At 36.7% G+C, this 21,048-nt stretch overlaps 1 protein-coding gene across 1 annotated transcript; it reads right to left on the bottom strand.

Annotated features, from left to right (window-relative positions):
* Positions 1 to 838: 838 nt before the first annotated feature.
* Positions 839 to 19,099, bottom strand: pcmtd1 (protein-L-isoaspartate (D-aspartate) O-methyltransferase domain containing 1). Its single transcript, XM_065258611.2, has 6 exons — positions 18,912 to 19,099; positions 10,539 to 11,031; positions 9,706 to 9,808; positions 6,264 to 6,435; positions 2,975 to 3,098; positions 839 to 2,777 (listed from the first exon to the last, which is right to left on the bottom strand). Exons 2-6 carry the CDS (start codon positions 10,843 to 10,845, stop codon positions 2,407 to 2,409), a joined length of 1,077 nt encoding a protein of 358 aa, XP_065114683.1. The 5' UTR covers positions 10,846 to 11,031; positions 18,912 to 19,099; the 3' UTR covers positions 839 to 2,406.
* Between the last annotated feature and the right edge of the window lie 1,949 nt (positions 19,100 to 21,048).

Here is a 21,048-nt window from a genome sequence, read left to right as displayed (position 1 = left end):
TTATTTTGTAAAAAGTGTAAAATGTTTGAACAGATCTTGCTGCTTTTACACTATTTTGACCAGCAGGTGTCGTCAGCGTGTATGGTGTTTCGAACGCTTGAAAACTGAATCAATTTACAGAACCAATTGGTTCAATTGATTCAAAGCTTCGAAAAGCTTCGTTTCTCCCATCACTAGTGAATCCTTGACTTGACTTGCATGATTTATCTGAACTGTGACTTGAGACTTGACTCGAGACTTGCTTGGACTTGACCATGTGTGACTCGTTTAAAGGTAAAAATCTTCAACTGTTCAATTGTGCACAATTTCAAGCTCATTTGCAATTTTTAGATTTCACTTCTGAACGTGAGGAATATGCACGTTTTCTATGCATACATTTGTTTTATGAATCACACATGCACGCTTTTAAGAAATGATTGTAAGATCATCTTTAGGAAATTGTCTAAGCAGCATTTTATAAATGAGGTCCCTTTTAATTGCAAGGATATATTGTGCTCCGATCATCAGCCGTCCTTGTCATCCAATAGTGGAGAAAAATACTTTTATCTCCCAATACCGATCATAGGCCGATATATCGGTGGATCCCTACTTATTAATATTATTGTTTTTGGGTACCCATGTCATTTTGTATTTTAATTATCACTAAAATGATTGGTTAAATGATCAAAGTAACTATTTGGTAAATGACAACTAACTTCAATGCACAGTGTAAGGTCACAGTCATCAAACATGTAGCCAGTCAGAGCAAAACCGAAAAGCCCACGAGCACACAAACCTTGTAAACACTTTGTCTGGTGCGAAATGCATTTCAGAAGTAAAAAAGCATCACCAATTGGCTTTATATATATATTTAATGAAAAGATGGTTCAGAAACAAAGCATTCAATTACAAACAATCAGTGTTACTGCTGAAAAAAGACTCCTGTACATTAACAGCGACCTCCTATAAGAAAACATGCTGATGTTAATGAAATCTGGAGGAATGTTCCAGCAGTCCCTCATTCACGAACCCAGCAAGCTTTACGTGGAGATACCATCCTGTTTTGAAGACCGTACAAGTGCATTTTTGGGGCGATAAGCAATGTGAAACACTGATATAGACTTTTCAGGTCCAGGTATTTTTTTATCGTATTGCTTGCTTTTACTCCCTAAATACTTTTCAACGGATTTTTCTTTTTTTTGGTTTTGTTCTCAAAATATGTTATTAAGGCATATACTGTATATTTATATTAGGGTAAAGTAAAAAAATCTCAGGCATGTGTCCCATCAAATTATCTTTAATCGTCACACTTGAATGTGTCAATAACAAACACATTTCTTTTCGCAAACCTAGACGAGCGGTTTTGAAAAATGTTTTAAGACTTGTGCTGGTGTTTAACAATATTCAGTATGATAAAATACATTTTCGTAGCTTTAGTTTTTAACATTCGCAAAATTATCATTACCGAAAATAAGTATAAAGAATATTATTTATAAAGTGAATATACTGTAAATCTAATCATAGTTTCCTATGACAAATATTTTTGGGTGTTGTCGATTCATAACAAATATTGAGGAACATCAGTTGCTGGCTACGCTAAGTTAGCTAAAGACCCCATCGAATCAAAAGTTCGGCTGTTAGCTCACACACCACTAAAAGATCACAAAGTCGATTCAATCATTGAAATTAAGCCACACATTTTTTTTGTGCTGACAATATATTGCAAACAAGTTGTTACGACAGTGTGAAATCACCTACAAACCGACACAAACAGTGACGTGTCTCATGTTATGATCACAAGGAGAGGAAGTCTTTAGGTGGACAAAAAATATCATCCAATAAGAGACAGCTCAATATCAGTAAAGTACAAATGTGACTAGGATGTAAAAAAAATACACACAGGCTCTAGATGAAACGTCACTAAAACTGCGTAAAGACAGAGAGAGATAGCAAAAGCATTAGCACTATAAACAGCGAAAAACCCGTCGGGTCGTAGACTCAAAAAAAGGCAGAAATCAATACAGAAAATAGTTTTTCGTTTCTCTACAAAGCAAAAAAGAAAAACGATCATTACTGGTTTAATCAAATATTGGGTCTTACAATACAAGCCTGTGAAAAACATCTCATCACATTTGCAACTTTATCTGAATACGAACAAGGTGAGCTTGAACCTACTAAAGTCCGTTCAAGACGTCGTACTCATCAAAAAAACACATTCGAAAAGTGAGCGTTTTTAAGGATAAGGTTAACACAAGCAAGCACAATGTCTTCTCAAAAAGATTTCACCCCACGTACTGTAAATGTTTAAATTATGCTACATTATCAAAAAAGAAAACAAATCGATGAAATTCAGGGTCAGAAGCAGTCTGAGAAACCAACCACCACCGTTAGATTAATTGGCAGAGAGAAAGTGCAGCGCGCGCTGGTCTATTTCTCGCGATAGAAGAGCAGGTACGCCTTCAGTGACTCTGGTAGGGGCAGGCTCAAGATTTTGTCTCTCAGATGGTTGACCTGCGGTTCCTCGGGTTTCACGGGCTCAATGTCTTTCTCCAGCTCTTCGTCTTTGCTCTCCTCCTCGATGCATTCGTCGTCCTCGCTGTCCATGGGCCGAGGGATCAGCTGGTTACCGACGAAGACGTAGGTGTTGATTCGGCGACTGCGGCGAAAGCGTCTGCGTTTGCGCTTTTGTGGTCTTTGCGTGGTGCTGCGGCCGGCGTTGTCGTCGGTGATCAGGCTGCGGAGGGTTCGGCGAATGTAGATCCGCGTCAGGTCCTGAAGACTCCTTACTGCTAGAGGTGCTGAAAAACACACAAAAGTTGTTGATTTTATTATAAAATTTGGTTCCAATTCAATGGTTAATGAATGGAACAGAATTCGTGGAATGGAAGCTGGCGGGTTGCTACAGTACATGGATAAATAAATCAATCACTTCCTTGTACTTGGAAAACCTGATTGGACGGAAGAGTGTGAGGTCATGAAGGGGGCGGGGACTCACGTAGCACCACAGCTTCAGGCTTGTTGCCGTCTGTCCTGTTTCGCTGAACAAGAGGAGCGAATGACACCGCCAAGATGTTCTTACTCTCCCAGGAGCTCTGACCGGTTCTTGTTATCTGAGTCAGCTGTAACAACACATAAACACAGAATAAGACCCGATAATAAATGGGTCAAAGATTTGAAGCAAAAGGCATACACACAAACTGACAGATATAGATAAACAAATATAGCTAGAGACAAAGATTTGTATGATAAACAGATAGACGAATATAGAAACACTGAAAAATATTTTTTTTAAGAAAAAATGTTCTTAGTATTTTTATCTTGTTTTCAGTAAAAATATCTAAAATTCTTAAATAAGATGTTTTTTCTTGATGAGCAAAACGAACCAAGAAAATAAGTGTAGTTTTTAGACCAAAAATATCAAATTTAAGTGATTTTGTGCATAAACAAGCAAAAAACTCTGCCAATGGGGTATGCAAAAAAATCTTAAATTTTTTTCTTAAACACTAAATTCAAGAAAAATTTGCTTACCCCATTGGCAGATTTTTTGCTTGTTTATGCACAAAATCACTTAAATTTGATATTTTTGGTTTAAAAACTAGACTTATTTTCTTGGGTCGTTTTGCTCATTAACAAAAAACATCTTAATTTAAGAATTTTAGATATTTGTAGTCTGAAAACAAGACAAAAATGCTACGACATTTATTTTTTGAAAATAAGTTTTTGCAGTGTAGATAGATATGAACAGACGTAGATACAGACAAATATAGACAGACATGCACACACAGACTGATATGTAAATTTACATGTAGATAGATAAAAGACAGACAAATATATTGATAGATATAGAAAGACAGAGAGACACAGACAGGTATGTAAATATACATGTAGATAGATAGTCAACAGTATCATTAAACTCAACAGGAAGACACTAAAGGCCTCCTGTGCACATCGACTCCCTCAGATTCAATGATTATGCAAATCAAAATTGCAAGCAAAACCAGCGAGTGGAATGGCCATAAACGCCCAGTTAATTCATGTTACGAGCGCTAGTTTTATTTGTGCTGACACACTACCTATAAAACAGTACAGTAAGTTTGGGCAGGACGTATCCAAGACCTCATTTTAGTTACACCGCAGCTTTATACCATGATTTACTATTTGCCAGCTAGATGGCTGTTGGCAGTAAATGTCAGAATACAATTTTCAGTATTCTGGTGTACAAAAACATTTAAAGGATTACTTTAATTCTGATAATTTACTCACCCGCATGTCATGCAAGATGTTTATGTCTTTCTTTGATCAGTTGAAAAGAAATGAAGTTTTTTGAGAAAAAACATTCCAGGATTTTTCTCCATATAGTGGACCTCAATACTTTACAGTTTCAATGCAGCTTCAAAGGGCTCTAACAATAAGGGCATAAGGGTCTTATCTAGTGAAACAATCATAATTTTCGCCAATAAAATAAAAAATAAGTATGGTTGAAAGTAACAAAGCAATTTTCTCCGAGCCCAGACTACATTTGCATTCCAAATTATGACAGCATCTTTAGCGCGCAACCCTTGACAGAGCTGACAAATATCACAAATATCTTTGCGCGTGTAGGTCCAGAAAGCTGTTTTCAACCATGATAAGTAAATTTCTAAAGCTGTCATTTTATTCTTATAACGCGTTGTGTTTCTGGTTTTAAGTGTTACAGTACTGATCAATCTACAGGTTATTTAGTGCTCTAACACATCCTAAAGTTTGACTTCTCAGAGTTTTTCAAAATAAAAGTTAATCGGGTTTAAATGTTAGGAGTTCCTGTCGGGACGAATGTAACACTTGTTACTTTTGTCCCGCTGCTAATACTGTTGCATTATGTAAAAACTATATTATTCTAATTTAATTTGATTTTATAGTGTTCAAACTGTTAATTTTTTAAATATTTTTAACAATTCAAGTTTGTACTGTCAGGTAGCTTTTAAAACATTTGATAAACTGAAACTTAAAGGAATAGTCTACCCTTTTGCCATATTAAACTATGTTATTACCTCAACCTAGACAAATTAATACATGCCTATCTTTTTTCAATGCTTGCACTGTACAGCGCGTTGTGAATGTGTTAGCATTTAGCCTAGCCCCATTCATTCCTATGGTACCAAAAAAAGTTTTATTTTGTGGCACCATACTTACTGGTATAACTCCTCATGTAACAGTCTTTAAATAGGGAAAACACGGAAGTGTTTAGTGGCTTCCCTGTTTGGTACCGTAGGAATGAATGGGGCTAGGCTAAATGCTAACACATTCACGACGCGCTGTACAGTGCACGCATTGAAAAAAGTTAGATATGTATTAATTCGTCTAAGTTGAGGTAATAACATAGTTTAAAATGGTAAAAGGGTTGACTATTCCTTTAAAATGTAATTTGAATATTTTTTGAAACGATAAATAAGAAAATATGTTTGCAGTTACATATGAACAAGGACACAGTCATGTATATTTACTAAAAACAAGTGTAACACAAAAATCTCTCTCATTTTGTTGTGTTACTCTTGACCCACCTGTGTGTTAGTTTCGTCCCTGCAGGTGGGGCTACTCATGTTCAAAGGGAAATTATACTAAAGTCGTTTTACATTTGTTCAAAATTTTACCTGGTATTGATAGACCACACTTGTGAGTTTTGACCACAGCAAAAATATATTTCTGTCTAAAACATCTTTTAAAATTAAGTTTTTCTGAAAAATTGTACTTTCGCCCCTGCTATAACTTCTCATCTTGCACGAGCCTTTGATGCGCCAGTGTGACCTTACGTATTATATAAACACGCCGAAAGGTCATGCACGACGTATGCGAAACTATCACTCCAGTGTTTACAAGTGCGGAGAAAGAGGTCCATTCAACGTTGTTGTATGTGGAATGTTACTAATTAATGTCTTTGTGACAAGTGTGCGTTTCACATATGCGCATCACATGGCTAGTGCAAGACGAGACGTTGTGGTTTAAAGAGTACTTTTTTTGCGCAAATAACAATCGTTTTGCTAGATGAGCCTCATTTGGAATTAGTTAGAGCCCTTTGAAGCTGCCATTTTAAACTGCATTGAAACTTTAAACTGTTAAGGACCACTAAAGTCCACTATATGGAGAAAAATCCTGGAACGTTTCCCTCAAAAAATTTAAAATCTTTTCGCCTGAACAAAGAAAGACATAAACATCTTGGATGACATGGGGGTGAGTAAATTATCCTTTACGTGTCCAATCATATACTTCTGGGTTGACCGGATGTATCGTACTGTTCTGTTCTTTACCTGATCCTCTATTGGCATGACCAAAATTCCTCCAACTTTCAGTAGAATCTTCATGTAGTTCTCATGGTCCTTCTGAACCCCAGCACCACAGTAGATGCGATCATACTGGTGACTGTCAGATGAAATCTCCAGGCAATTCCCAACCACAAAGTGAGGTTCGCAGAACTCGAATCTGAAATGAATTTTTTAGATATAATTATGGGCTACACAAACATGGCACACCCTGAAAAAAGAGGCTTTATTTTCAAAAGGGGCTTTTAACACTGGGTTTATTAAACCGTGCTCTGATGGGTATTCCTTACAAAAATGAACCATGCTTTTACTGCAGTTAAAAGTCCATGTAAAGTAATTTCAGATAATTGTTTCTAAACACATTATAAATGTTAGAAATGTATTGCTGAAATACGTCACAAAGTCTGTGAAGTATGTAGTATTGAATTGTGGAGTTACACCATTAAACAGTTTTCCACATTTCTGTGTACAGAATTATTTGGGCGGGGCTAAAACGGTGGGTCGATGATGCACCGGAGCTACCAAGCATGGCCCCGCCCCTAACACAATCATGAGCATCCAATCAGGTTGTAGTGGTTGAAAGTTTGAAAGCTTTCCTGCGAGTGGGCGTGGTTTCGGTGCCAACAGCGAACATGTCCCCAGAGTTTGAGAATCTGTTTGTTCCAAGATTTTGTTAACTTATTTTAATCATTTAAATTTGTTTGGGTGGTTAATATCACATTTTCTGTGATGTCACAAACACATTTAAAATATCAAACTTTAAAGGGTAAATATCATGTAAATCTGGCTTTTTCCATGTTTAAGTGCTATAATTGGGTCCTCAGTGCTTCCATCAACCTAGAAAATGTGAAAAAAGATCAACCCAGTAACTTAGTTTTGGTAAACAAGCATGTGAAAAAATAGGTCATTAAAATGTTGCTCCCCTTGTGATGTCATAAGGGGATAATACCACCCCTTAATCTGCACTATCCAACCACGACACTGTCATTTAGTGCAGATATGAACTCATTTGCATTTTAAAGGACACACCCAAAAACTTTTCGGAGTTTTGCTCACATCTATAAAAAGTGGCAATTTTAACATGTTAGCTGTCTTTTGCATGCATGAGTTTTGCATAAGAGGGAGGAAACAATCACGTTTGAGGCTCTTGATATGTCATTACCATGTACCGAGCTCTTATTATTCATCTATGCCTAGGTAAATACAGTTTTATATTATATGGCTTCTTTAAAATACATCAGTGAAACAGTTTCGTCTGAAGATGCACACTAGTGAGGATTATAATTTCATTTATAAAACATTTCAATGACTTTCTATGTTCTACAATAGACTCCAGTATTCATCTTTGTTCCCATCTTACAGAGAAGAGATGCCAAGACGGTTTCATTGTGATGTTAATCTGATATTGGACTTCATTATAACCATCAGCTCATACCTGAAACAGCTACTGGGAGCTTTTATTTGCTCGTGGCAACAAAGAAACAGTTTTTATTGAGTAGTCTCGGGAGATATCGATTTGTAATAAATTCATCCGTACAAGATCGCTCCCACAGCTCGACGGCATTGATCAAGCAAGCTTTCAGCACAAGGCTTTCCATTATGAAACAAGGGAGCTGTTATGAAAGCTTTCAATTGAAGTGTCAATGCCGTCTAATGCTTCTTTTCGACATTCCAGCTCTACTGACCTCAATAACATTGTAAACTGGTGAAAAGCTCCTTGTCTTGGCGCAGGAGGGCAAACAGGTGTTTTCAAACCATAAATGCCAGGGAGGAACATTTTGGGTCGGCTAGTGCATAATTTGTTTCACATAAACGCCTGAAATCTACAGTATAATATATGTATTAAGATTTTAAACAATATCAGAATCAATTATTTGAAAAGAGTTTAGTTTTGAGAACTTTACTGCTACTGGTACAATAATGGTCCAAAAGCTGTCACTGGGGCAGTACCCTTTAAAAAGGTCCTAATATGTATCATTTATGCACAAACATGAAGATTTTGGTTCCAAAACATGATAAACGCCATTTAAAAAAATATAAGTTACCACCAAAATCAGTATTATATCAGTCATAAAAATCTGAATCTGATAACCGCCATGTCATTCTGTCATCTTTTCTTCCTTTTTCCCCAAAATGCAATAGACGCCAGTCTTCTTTCTCTGCAGAATGCAATAAATCCACTCAACATATCAAAGCGCACCATTCCACACATTGTAAACAACAATGGCAGCGCACTGAATTGATTCAATAGACTTGTAGCATTTAAAAAAATAACGTCATGGATTTATAACATTTTGTGGAAAAATGAATCAGTTTTTATAATAAATCTTGGAAAATCGAATTATGGATTGAACTTTTTATGTTATTATGTTAACCTAAAGATGCTATGTGAAAGTTTTTAACAGAAAATAGTCGTTGTCATCTTGTCACTTTCTTTGTATAGAAAACACATTTTACCTAAATTAGTCAAAATGGATTTATTGCATTTGGAACCAAACTCTTCATATTTACACACTAAAAATACTGGGTTATTTTTAACCCAGCATTGGGTCAAAAAGGGACGAACCCAGTCGTTGGGTTGAATTAACCAAGAAAATGTTTATATTTGACCCAACAATGGATTAAAACAACATTTTAGGTTGAAACAACTCCACATATATGTTAAATTATAAACCAATGGCGTGGGTTTGTCCATTTTAAACCTGTATACATTTGCTGCCAATATGTACCTCTGAGGAACTCTAATATGTACTCTTTAGGTACAAAGGTGTACTTTTGAAAGATACATTGCAAAAAATTATTTAAGAAAAAAAATTCTTAGTATTTTTGTCTTGTTTTCAGTTAAAATATCAAAAATTCTTAAATTAAGATGCTTTTTCTTGATGAGCAAAACGACCCAAGGAAATAAGTCTAGTTTTTAGACTAAAAATATCAAATTTAAGTGACTTTGTGCATAAAACAGGCAAAAAAATCTGCCAATAGGGTAAGCAAAAAAGCTTGAACATTTTTCTTAAACACTAAATTCAAGAAAAATTTGCTTAACCCATTGGCACATTTTTTTTGCTTGTTTTATGCACAAAATCACTTACATTTGATATTTTTGTTCTTAAAACTAGACTTATTTTCTGGAGTTGTTTTGCTCATCAAGAAAAAGCATCTTCATTTAAGAATTTTTAGATATTTTTACTGAAAACCAGACAAAAATAACAAGAATTTTTTTCTTGAAATCATTTTTTGCAGTGTAACTTTTTGTTATCTTTTTCTGCATTTACTAATAGATGTTGTAACTGTTAAAATTAGTTGCACAATTAACAATTTTATTGACATCATGAATGCTGATGAACTACATTGTTCATTGTTAGTTAATGTTGACTAATGCATTTACTAATGCAACCAGGTCTCAAGAGGTTAAAAAAAATGCAAAACCTGCCTGTCGAAGCTATCGCTGTTTTTAATAAACTCTTCGAGTCTTTCTCTGGCATATTCTACAACGTCCTTGTGCAGCTCGACGCCGTGATTTACTCCAAATGGACCTGCAAAGAGAAAAATGAATGAAATTACCATCACCTTTTATTTTTATTGATCAGATCCAATGCGCTACAACATTTCCTAGATTCTAAGACCTTTACACTTTCTAATAAACCATTTGAAATAATCACTCACTTTCAAAACCTACACACCAAATTATATTCATAATATTATTAACTGCCATCTTCTCTTTACGGTCCCTTTAAAGGGCCCCTATTAATGCAAAATCCACTTTGGACATAAATGTGTGTTGGCAGTGTGTGAACACAACCATCCTACAATGATAAAAAAACACCCACTTCTTTTTTTTAATCCCCATCAACCTAAGTAGTCTCATTAGACATTCTATTGTTAATGTGATGTCACACTGATTAATCCCCACCCACGGCCACTGATTGACCGTCCTACATTAGGATAGTTTCCACCCTCAGCGAGTATACTGTCTGCCATATCTGTATTCACAGGAATCAGATCTATTTTAACAAAGCACTCACTGTCCCTTTTTGTAAGTAGCTCATTTGCATTTAAAGGTACAGACACGCCTGTTTTTGTTCCCACTCAAAGAGGGGTATTTTGGACATGATATAATAAATGATCCGTGGGGTATTTTGAGCTGAAACTTCACAGAAACATATTGGGCACACCTGGGTATTACATCTAGTAAAAATGGGCATAATAGGTGCACTTTAAAAGTTAATTAGTTGAATTGCTTATGTGTTTATTCATAACGCTTACCTATGATCAAGCCCACCATGGTGCTCAGGTATCCTGTTCCACTGCCAAGATTAAGAAAAGACAAACCCTGCTGGAGCTTCAAGGCCTCCATCACCTCCGAGTAGATACACGGTGCCGAGAGATGTATGTTCCCGTGCTTCCACGCCAGATCTTTATAGGCATTTTCTCTGTAGCCATCCAGGTAATAATCCCCACGGTCAATGGCCCTAAAGGCCTGTTCGACACGTTCTGTGCGGATATACTGGGCTTCTTTCAGGTTATCTATCAAATCGTCATTGTCCTCGCCGGCGCTGACGGCTCCCCCCATGTTCCCCTCACAGACAGAAAAAAGAAAAAGGAACGAAAATAAATGTAGAGGAGGTGAGAGATGAAAAACTAGACCGGTCTTCACATCCAGAGGAAAAGTGCCTGAGTGGCTCTCCGCAGGGATGCCCGGTTGGGGTGTTTGTGTCTAACGCGAATCACTTCAGACCATTGTCAAGTACAGCAGGATCTGAAAATTGAAAAACATAGGGTGATAGTTAGAGCTTGCTCTCCCATATTTCTGTTAACTCGTTTGCCCAGAATACTCCCGAAAAACAGAACCCGTGTGTGAGACTTACAATGTCACCTGATACCTGCTGACTTTGATTCTTCGAGTGGGTTTAGTAGTTGACATAAAATTGGCCTATTGACTATTGAATCACCAAACATTACTGTTGTATTACAAAGCTGCTTTAAAGCTATTTGTATTGTATAAAGTTCAATATGCTGTTAATAAACGTGACTTGACCTGACTTTTCATTAAGACCACACTGAACATTTGTAATTTAAAGGGGACAGAGATTGAAAAACCATTTTTACCTTGTCTTTGTTGAATAATGGTAGTCTACCCTCATTGACAAACATACAAAAAGTGCTAGACATGCTAAACATCTCAGTCTCACAGAAATTTCTCTTTTAGAAATGTCAGCCAGAAAACGTCCCAATCTGAAAAACTGATGCTTATGACATCACAGGCATCTCACTGCCCCTCCACTTTAAAATAATTGGCTACATTTTTGAGTGGCAGCAAAGTCAGCCAATCAGTAATGAGATTGCAAGTTAAGCCAGTAGGGGAGCCAAATAGGTGCAAAACCACTTGTTTAAAATCCCCCACCCAATAGAGATATCTGAGAGAGGTTTTTAGGAAGCTTCTAAGGCATTACACCCAAACAAAAACTTTTTTGTCTACATGTCACATCACAGAACAAGGATAAATACCCCATTCAATCATTCTATGTCACCTTTAAGTTAATTAAAAATCTAATTTATGCATTTGGAAGATGTTTTAAAACTAGACTCGAACGCGTACATAGGCATTAGACGTGTGCAGTACCTCCCCTGGCCTACAGGGGTTGGAAAGGAGCAGTTAAGTAGGTTTCAAAGGGTGACATCATGAGGTAAACACCAAGCCCAGCCTGATCTCAGAGGAATTTGTGCGCATTTTATGAGTTGGCAAATTCGTATGAATTCGTAAGAATTTAATCATACAAAACATACGAATATCATAAATAAACAATAACCTAACCCCAATGGTTGAAGCAGTGGTTGAAGCAAATCGCACAAAAATTTACAAATGTGGTCATACAAATGAATATAAAATAGCCACCTCGTAAATAATATTTGAATTACCATGAAATAGTGTTGGCAAGTTCGTTTGGTAGTCTAAGGCGCCAGTCACACCAAAAGCGCTTTAAACGCTTGCAAACGCAAGGCGCGTTTTTATATTGCTAAGCAACCACCGAGTCAGCTGTCTTGTCAATCAAATATTGAAGCGTGAGCGCTCTTTTGCTGTTAAAGCAACACTAAAGAACTCTGGCTCTTTGCTCCCCCTACAGGTTAGAAGCGTAATTGTTCATTACCACTGTCATAAATACTGAGGCATAGCTGGCTCTGATTGGATTGTAGGTCTGCCGTAAAGCAAGTTTTTGTAGTATTCACTCGGACTACAGGACCACTACCCGACGTTTGGAAACTTCTTTAGTGCGGTTTTGGTCGATAGAGGGCTGCAAAGCGAATGTGAAAGTGCTGTTCACCCTGTTTAGAGTGGATGAACGACTGAAACTGTTTTGGAAGCGTTATTTTAAGGTAAAAAAAACTCTTTGGTGTTGCTTTAACTGTCATATTAGCAGAAACTTTAAAAAGAGGACGCTTGCTCTGACATTGTTTGAGGATGAGAGGTGCACAAACACGCAGGAGAGAGTGAGCGAGTGTAGTCCGGTTCTTCAAAGCAACTGTAAACTTCCCTCACCACAATGTAAGGCCCGCCTCTCCCCTCATTCGATTGGACAATGGAAAGACGCGAATGACATCGGGCGCTTCTCCGCTCTCAGCGCTCCTTCAAAGGCCCGTGCTGCGGCCGGCAGCAAAAACCGCAAGGCGCTCAGCGCCCATAAACAGCGCGCAAACGCTTCCTGACCATAGAATATCATTCAAATAAGGCGCCTGCAACTGCCATAAACGCTTTTGGTGTGACTGGCCCCTTATACTGTTTTTCATAGACTACCATGTGAATTGATGTCCCCAAAGGGTACGGTTGCCAGCTTGTAGAGAAACTTATTATTGCAAGGAATGTGCGACCTAGGCATACTATTTTGATGACGAAATTTGATGAAAAATGTGCTTTTTGTTAGGATGTGTTTCTTGGGAATCGAACATACAAGCTTTGCGCTGCTAACACCATTGTGTTATACAGCTAAGGGAATATTTGTGACACAGATGGTCTTTTACTGTCATTTCCCCTTTAATACCAGTGTTATTTCAAAGAGTACCTATTACCTGAAAAGCATTGATTTTGTACAAAGCTTATCGTTCTGAAAAGGGCAGTGTCCTCCAATTGGCCAGCTAACCAGTGTGTTGCGATTGGCCTGAATACCTCTGACATCAATCGGAAATGTGACGCTCATTTTGGAAGATGTTTGGACCATGTTTGGAAGATTAGCTCACAATGCAATACTGACAGGAGTTAATATCATCTTTACTACCTTATCAATACGAGCCGAATCTGATCCAGAAAATGCAGATGAACAAGCTGATTGATAAACTTTGCCTGCGCGGCTTGACCAGGATGTAACAGATTGGTAAGGTAAGGATACTAAAACATAAAACCATGTCTGCATTTGTGATCGTAGAAACGACAAACAACAAGTGCTACTTTGAACTGCACACAACTGGTTATCTTGTCAATTAAGAGAAAACATTTCCCTGCCAATGACGCTTCTCTGACGAGTTTTTATGGTGCTATGTAATTCCACTATTATTCACTAGGTGGCACTCTTACTCAATTTATAAAAAACTGAAACATCAGCTACTGTACTTTCTGGACTATAAGTCGCACTTTTTTCATAGTTTGGCGTAGGGATGCACCGATACCACTTTTTTGGAATACGAGTACGAGTACTTGCATTTCCGTACTTGCCGATACTGATACTGAGTACTTAATAAAAAAACATGATTTAAATTTACAGGTAACAGCTTTAGTCATATAATTTAACAAAAAAACAAAGGACTAGTTTTCCAGTTTGTTGCAAACTCTGTCTCTTTGGACAACACAAGAGGCATTAACCCCTTACACGCCGCTCAAACATAGACATTTCTCAGACCGTGGTATCGATTCCAGGTATCGGGGGACTTTTAACGAGTACGAGTACTTTAGAAAATGTGGTATCGAGGCCGATACCAGTATCGGTATCGGTGCATCCCTAGTTTGGCGGGTCCTGGAACTTCTAGTCAGGTGCGACTAGTATGTCAAAATTATTTAATATGAACCAAGAGAAACCATTACCGTCTACAGCCGTGAGTGTCCGCTCTATGCTGCTCCTGTATTTATGTAATTCAATGGATTCAGTTAAGTGGAATGACTTCGGGACCTTTTTGAACTTGATTTGACTTGTCGTGTTAATTCATTCTGAATCTGATCTCTAACAAAATTCCTTTACAAAAATGCAACCATCTCAGCTTTTTGTTCAAAATTTGGTATTTTTGAAGAAACCTTCCCATATTTGAGAGGTGATAAAAAGAGAACAAATGAAAATAGGATTAAACTTTTTTCCGTTTTGTTTGTTTGTTTAAAAGCAGAGGGTCTTTTCTTTCATTTTAAATATATTGTATGTTTATATATTTATAGAAGAAAATTTTCCTGAAATGCATTTTGTAAAAATTACAAAAAAATGCTGATGGGCAACTTTAAAAAAATGCTGACGAGGAATAAGTGGAAGTCAGTTTTTGGTTTTTGCAGAATCCCAATGCAGCTCTTTCTTTTTGTCAAGAACAAAAAAGCTACATGCAGGTTCACTAAATATAGCCCACATGACTTTCTTGACACAAAGCTATCGTATGACCTCAGAAAACTAAGAATATAACGCATGAGTCATATCGACTTGCACTTTAGTTTTACCTTTAAATGAACTACAACTAAGTCAAATTATAATAAAAAATGGATAAACACTTAACCGTTGAAGACCAGTCATATCTTAAAAGACAGAATTTCCCTTTTCAAAAGCCTATTTCAGTAAGGCACTTGAAAGTCTTTCCGCACTTACAAATATATAAAAATACACTTCTCTATTTAAAAAGCCCTTAACATAACAACATAATGCTTGCAAATGACATTCAGCCTGTAAGGAAGAGAATCTCAAAGTGTCACTCATGGGTAATTGACTTCAACTGAATTGTAACCCCAAAGATTTTAAAATTAACCTAAACCAGATTTAAACAAACAAACGAGAGGCTTATTTACTGCGGCTCAGAGCGCAATGCCAATGTGTCTAAAATGATACACACAATGCCAATTACATACAAATGTTTTCACATCTCCCACTCCAATTACCACTGACTTTCTGACATAGATATGATAACGATGGACTTTATCATAACACGTGCACATAACACATTCATTTACAAATGTTTTGCTTGGCTTGTGCGAGCCATTATCGTATATTTTCTTTTCTTTTTCTTCTTTCAAGTTCTTTCCACTTTCGCTGCCCTTTGAGTCTCCTGCACTAAAAATACTGCAGGGAGGGAACTGGGTCAAACCTCCTACTCGCTTTTGTCCAAGACCTGATTGCGACCCTAGAGAGTTCCTGAACATCAGTACACAACTTGCACAAGAGAAGAGCAACTATTACATTTCTCTGAGCATTGTGCGTAACAACCAAATCATTTCTGACAGAACACCACATCCAGATCAAGCATGAATTATGGGATGAAGGATGATGCATTCTCATGTTGCTGACTGGTTTTGTCATTGTGCAGGCCGAGCTACTGTTTGTGTTTGTTATTGGGTTAATACTGAACTAGGAACAGTTTGTTATAAGGCTGAGCTGATCCGTCATTAACATGTTTAAACTCGCTGGTTGCATAATTGCATCATTACTGCACAATACAAACCAACACTCGACCAGAACAAACCTGCACGACATTCCTCCGCTCCAACACGCCAATTAATCGAGACATTTACAAGAGACCATGCATCGACATATAGTTGAATATAGGTTTCAAGTTTATTTACAGATTTGAATGAATGAAATAAAAATAAACACACACACACACACACATTTCTTGAGGGGTGCTTTAGAAACAACACTGAAATATTAAACATGTGCTCCGGTATAGCTTATTGGTAGAGAATTGCGAAAAAGGTCACGGGTTCAAACCCAGGGAACACGAAAATGTATGCATTGTAATGCTCTGTAAGTCACTTTAGATACAAGCGTTCGGCAAATGCATAAATGTTAATATTTGAATATTTTATATAGTAGTGTAATTGGTCTCCAATTTCACCTCCACTAGTTTAATTTAAACATTTGCACACACACTTTTAAAAGTGCTAACTTTACATGTAGTCTCTCAATAAATACGTATGCATAAATATCAATTTATTTTAACTATACAAAAATTTTAAGAATTTGATTTAAAATACTTTCAGTTGAATTACATCACGTCACTGTGCAGGGCACTCCTAAAAATTACTACGGTGTACGATTTTGGAGTTTCAGGAAGCCCTGCGGTTTTGTGCATGTGCCATTATATGAAATGGAACATTGTGTCCTTGGTTGACTCCTGGATTCATGAATCTTAAGCATGTGTTTGTTGAGTAAATGTCTGTACAAGTGACAAAACCAAAAGCCACACGTTCTCAGTAGGTTCATCCCAAACCAGCAGCAGAGTTGAGCCTCATAAAAACTACACACAATGACCACACCAGCAAATTATGACTTGGCCAGCAGTGAGCATTCAATATTATATCAATATTATTAATTTCATTCATCAATAAAATTACATAACCTTCATTTATTGACATTTAAGCACATTTTATACCTCTATTCCTTCAACTTTGTGTAGCACTTCTCTCACTGCTGTAAGTTGCACTTGGACATAAGTAGCATGGTTTCCATTATAGATTTGCCCAAAACTTTTGCAATATTTCTAAATGTCAGTTCAAAAAATATTTCAGAATGATGCCATTAACCAATGTTATGCGTCTAAAACAGATTTTTTCCTCTTGTGATAAATCATTACAAAAGTTAAGGTGACATGTTGGTAGATTTACGTATATCGTACATATTACTTATATTACGCATATAACGGATTAACTAGCCATTATTTTGAATCAAAGCAGATGCAGGTGTGTCATCCAAGCATTAATGGCAAGAAAAGCCCCTTATACTGTGGGAGCAGCTAAGTATTAGGTGTTACTGGGAGGTTAAAGTAAATATATATCAGAAATTTTGCATCTTTAAAAAGTTTTGACGTGAAAAACTGCAGTTTTGCGAAATATTGCCTGAAAAACCACTTGCAAGTGTAAAAACCTTTTTTTTTTTTAAATATGGGAGATTTTGCCAAATTCATGCGTTTCGATTCAGCATATTAGCAATTTCAATTTTAGCAATTGTAAGGATAATAAAAGCAGAGCTAGTGTCTGCTAAATGCCAAAATGTAAATCATTAAATAAAAGTACAACAAATTCTGCAATGATTGTAACGCTTCACTACTCATCAATGTTTAGTAATACTAATTATATATTTTTAAACATAAAATGCTTATCATGAAAACACAATGTCACAATGCAAATATTTAATGTTAAGGGTCATAAAACAGATTTCATTTTATATACTGTATGATTTTTTTTATATTTTCTTTTGATTTTGAAATAAAAAAGGACCAAGACATGTCCTAGACAGGATTCATAAGATTTACCAGCAAATAAATAAAATATAACCATCATAATAATGTGAAAATAAAGCACTGTCGATCTCTGTGAATGATGCTCATCACTGACATAAAACATTTATATTTAAAGCAACACCGTTCAAATACTCTATATAAAGCTATAAAATGGTACTAATATTAACATAAAAATAAACATTTTATTCCCCTAACTGCGGTTTCTGTCGAAAAAACATTTTATTTGTTTACGTCAAAAGCGTAAAACATCAACGCAATGTGGATGGTGACTAGCGCTGTGACGTGCAGTCTCTGACGTCGATCCATATAATTGTAGATCTGCGCACCTCACGACGCAGTCGAGTTAAATGACTTATAAAACAATACAAATGTCCGCACTGCGTTTTAAAACTCAGTTTATCGACCCGTAAAAATGCTTTATAACGGTGCTTATTAGGTTTAGAGATTATTTCTAAAGCATTAAAATGTGTTATTCCAGTGCAAAATCAAAGACGAGTAAAGAAAGGGGGAAATAATTTTTGGCAGATACAGATCCGCCATAATCTCTCGGGCAGGACTTGAATGCAGCATCTAATATTAAATTCATTCAATAACACCAACGATCTAAATCATATTCGTGCAATACATTTTAGTCAAATTTCACATATTTGCACGCGTGTCGTGCATCTGGCCTTCTGGATAAACTGTGTCACAATCACAACATTGTTTTCAGATTAAAAAAAAAAACGCAAACTGTTTACAAATACAGAACTCCCATGTTGTGATTATATTGTTATTATTTTTAAGTATTAGTAAACTTGGTGCATCTAGTTAAAACACTGTTGTGCAATTCAAAACAAGCTGTACTTTGCTAGGAGGAACTAACAGTTATTTACTGTTCTTTATTGAAACCCATGCTGTTAGGTGACATTTAAACGCTGCAAGACTGGGAAAACCAGTAAGACGGTGCCATTTAACAGCTTTGTTTTGGACATGCCTGTTCAAACCGTGTAACAAAGACAACAAACATGTATGCATGGTTAGATACGTCAAGTTTTGCATACATTAAACCAAAACAGTTGGTTTGCTTTTACATGTGTGCCACATGCACATCTTGCTCAGATCAGCGCAAAGCAACAAAACAAAAATGTCGGCATTATCTGTGCGGAATCAACACTGTTCACTGACCTTAACGATGCCATGAAACAATCTCGGGCTCAGTTTGCACGAGCCGGAGAATGAGGTGCACATCAGAGCTCGTGCTTTTCAACACAATGATGTTGGGATGTAAAGATTTTAGTGGCGTTAAAGATCCAGCGCTGTTTTTCTTCAAGAACAGCTGAGAGGATGTAAACACACGTCACATGGGTCCCAGAAATGAGGCTGCAGATATTGGGAGGCGAATGCTGCACTGCTGTCTATGATACTTCACGTTTATTCCTCAAGGGGGCGCTCGATGGCCCAAGAAAGATGAGCTGCATTAAAATATCACAACGTTTTATTGAAGAACATTGTACAATTTCCGCTGAGAAGAAACGATACACATTGAAATGGTTTCATTTTCAATTATAAATACTGTCAGCTGTTTACCATTTAACCCATTACAAAATCCCCCAAGTGTGTTTTTGTTTTTTTGTGCACATGAGATCCCACCTAGAGGCCATTGTAGTTTCCAGTAAAACCAATGCCATTCGTATTATAACCAATTAGAATAGCTGTCATATTTCTATTGTTTGTTCAGCATATAAGATAATATTACGTATGTCACTTTCAAAGACTTTGTTAAACTCCTAAATTAACCATGTTTCTTTTTTTTGTAAAAGTGTGGTAAACATTTTTTGTTTGTTTGTTTTAAATGTTGTAAACCCATGGTTAATTTTTGTGAGGGATGACAAACGATTGTGATTGGTCAGTCATACCAGCGCTAGAAAATAAAATTGGTCATGTGACACCTCAGCTGCGGTCATACGGACGAAGTTTTTCATTAAACACTGAATAAATGTTTTTTATTGAATATTATTTAATCCAGTATTATATAGGCCCCGCCCATTTGGAGACTATCAGTGAAAGCTAAATGCCATTCTACTTCGCTTGTTCTGTTTCATAGGCTGCAGACGGTGTTTATTTTCTCAACATTTTCTGACTTGTCCCGCCTCCTGCTTTCCGATTGGCGATTACACTGTAGAATAAGCAGCAACTGGACAGTTCAGGAGTCATTCATACTGACGTCGAAAGCATAGCAAATAACGATCAGGTGAGGGCGGGACTTGTCTAATAGGGGCGGGACTAAACGCTCGTTCGTAAATAAGTGAGCTAAAACCTTGTGTGGTACTTGGAAAACGCAATTGTAATCCTTTAATACATTTTTATATATAACTTTTAACACATGCACGATTAATACAAGGTTTAAAGAAAGAATCTCATTACTGGTTACAGTAAACAAAAAAAAATTGAGCAGCTGGGGTCAGTGCGGAATGAATTAGCATTTATATTACACATTTGGCATTATCCAAAGCGCCTTAGCATGATGTATATACAATATATATTTGCATTTTAATATGTTAGCATCACATTAAATTTACATGTGCTCATAAACATCCATCCATGTCTCAAATAGTGCATGCTTTGTTTACATCTCAAATACCCACTATGTGCCTAAAGGGTTGCATCATTGCACGCTAAATTTACCTGATGTCAGAAATAAATATAACAATGATTTAGAAATCTGCTCATAATGTTTGGCATTTGACAGTGACCTCAACGAATTTAATTTACCACGTTGACACACTTGGATCTCTTAGTTTTCCCATAGGACACCCTGCCCTGTTTTCACCTCTCACCTTTATAAGATCCAGTCCAGCTCTACTGAGAAATTTCCATTATGAAATAACTTTAAAATTAGTAGATGTCCAACATTTTCAACTATTGGGAGCAATGCCGCTATGGGACCCTGATGTAATACACCTGCTAAATCAGGTCTGGACCCAAAAATAACCATGCAACTGGAAATAAGTAACAGGCCTTGTGGCAGATGTTTCCTACCATAAAATCTAAATCATATGATTACATATTCATGTCAGTGTCCTATCACCATCTGTATCTACATATAAAGAGTATGAAAAGTTTAACACAGTAATAAAGTTCAGCTCTTATGCAGTATTTCTAAATGAGCAGAGACAGGATTACAACCCGCCTAAGGGCTCCTCTATAATATCCCATGCACAGTGGGCTATAGCCGTAAGAAAGCTGTAAGCATTGTATGCAGGCCAGGAGGCATCTTGGCTTCAGCTTACATTATACAAGTTTTCTACCCCATACCTGAACT

Source organism: Paramisgurnus dabryanus, chromosome 22 (genome assembly GCF_030506205.2).
Source record: "Paramisgurnus dabryanus chromosome 22, PD_genome_1.1, whole genome shotgun sequence".
Taxonomy (NCBI): domain Eukaryota; kingdom Metazoa; phylum Chordata; class Actinopteri; order Cypriniformes; family Cobitidae; genus Paramisgurnus; species Paramisgurnus dabryanus.
The sequence above is the reverse complement of the archived record's forward strand: the minus strand, read 5'-3'. Positions and strand labels throughout refer to the sequence as shown.

Excerpts from the sequence above, each read along its gene's own strand:
- pcmtd1 (XM_065258611.2), bottom strand. The coding sequence starts at position 10,845 with ATGGGGGGAGCCGTCAGCGCCGGCGAGGACAATGACGATTTGATAGAT. Across the intron at positions 6,436-9,705 it reads AACAGCGATAGCTTCGACAG|ATTCGAGTTCTGCGAACCTC; the intron begins GCAGGTTTTGCA and ends AATTCATTTCAG. Across the intron at positions 2,778-2,974 it reads GCCTGAAGCTGTGGTGCTAC|CACCTCTAGCAGTAAGGAGT; the intron begins GTGAGTCCCCGC and ends TGTGTTTTTCAG.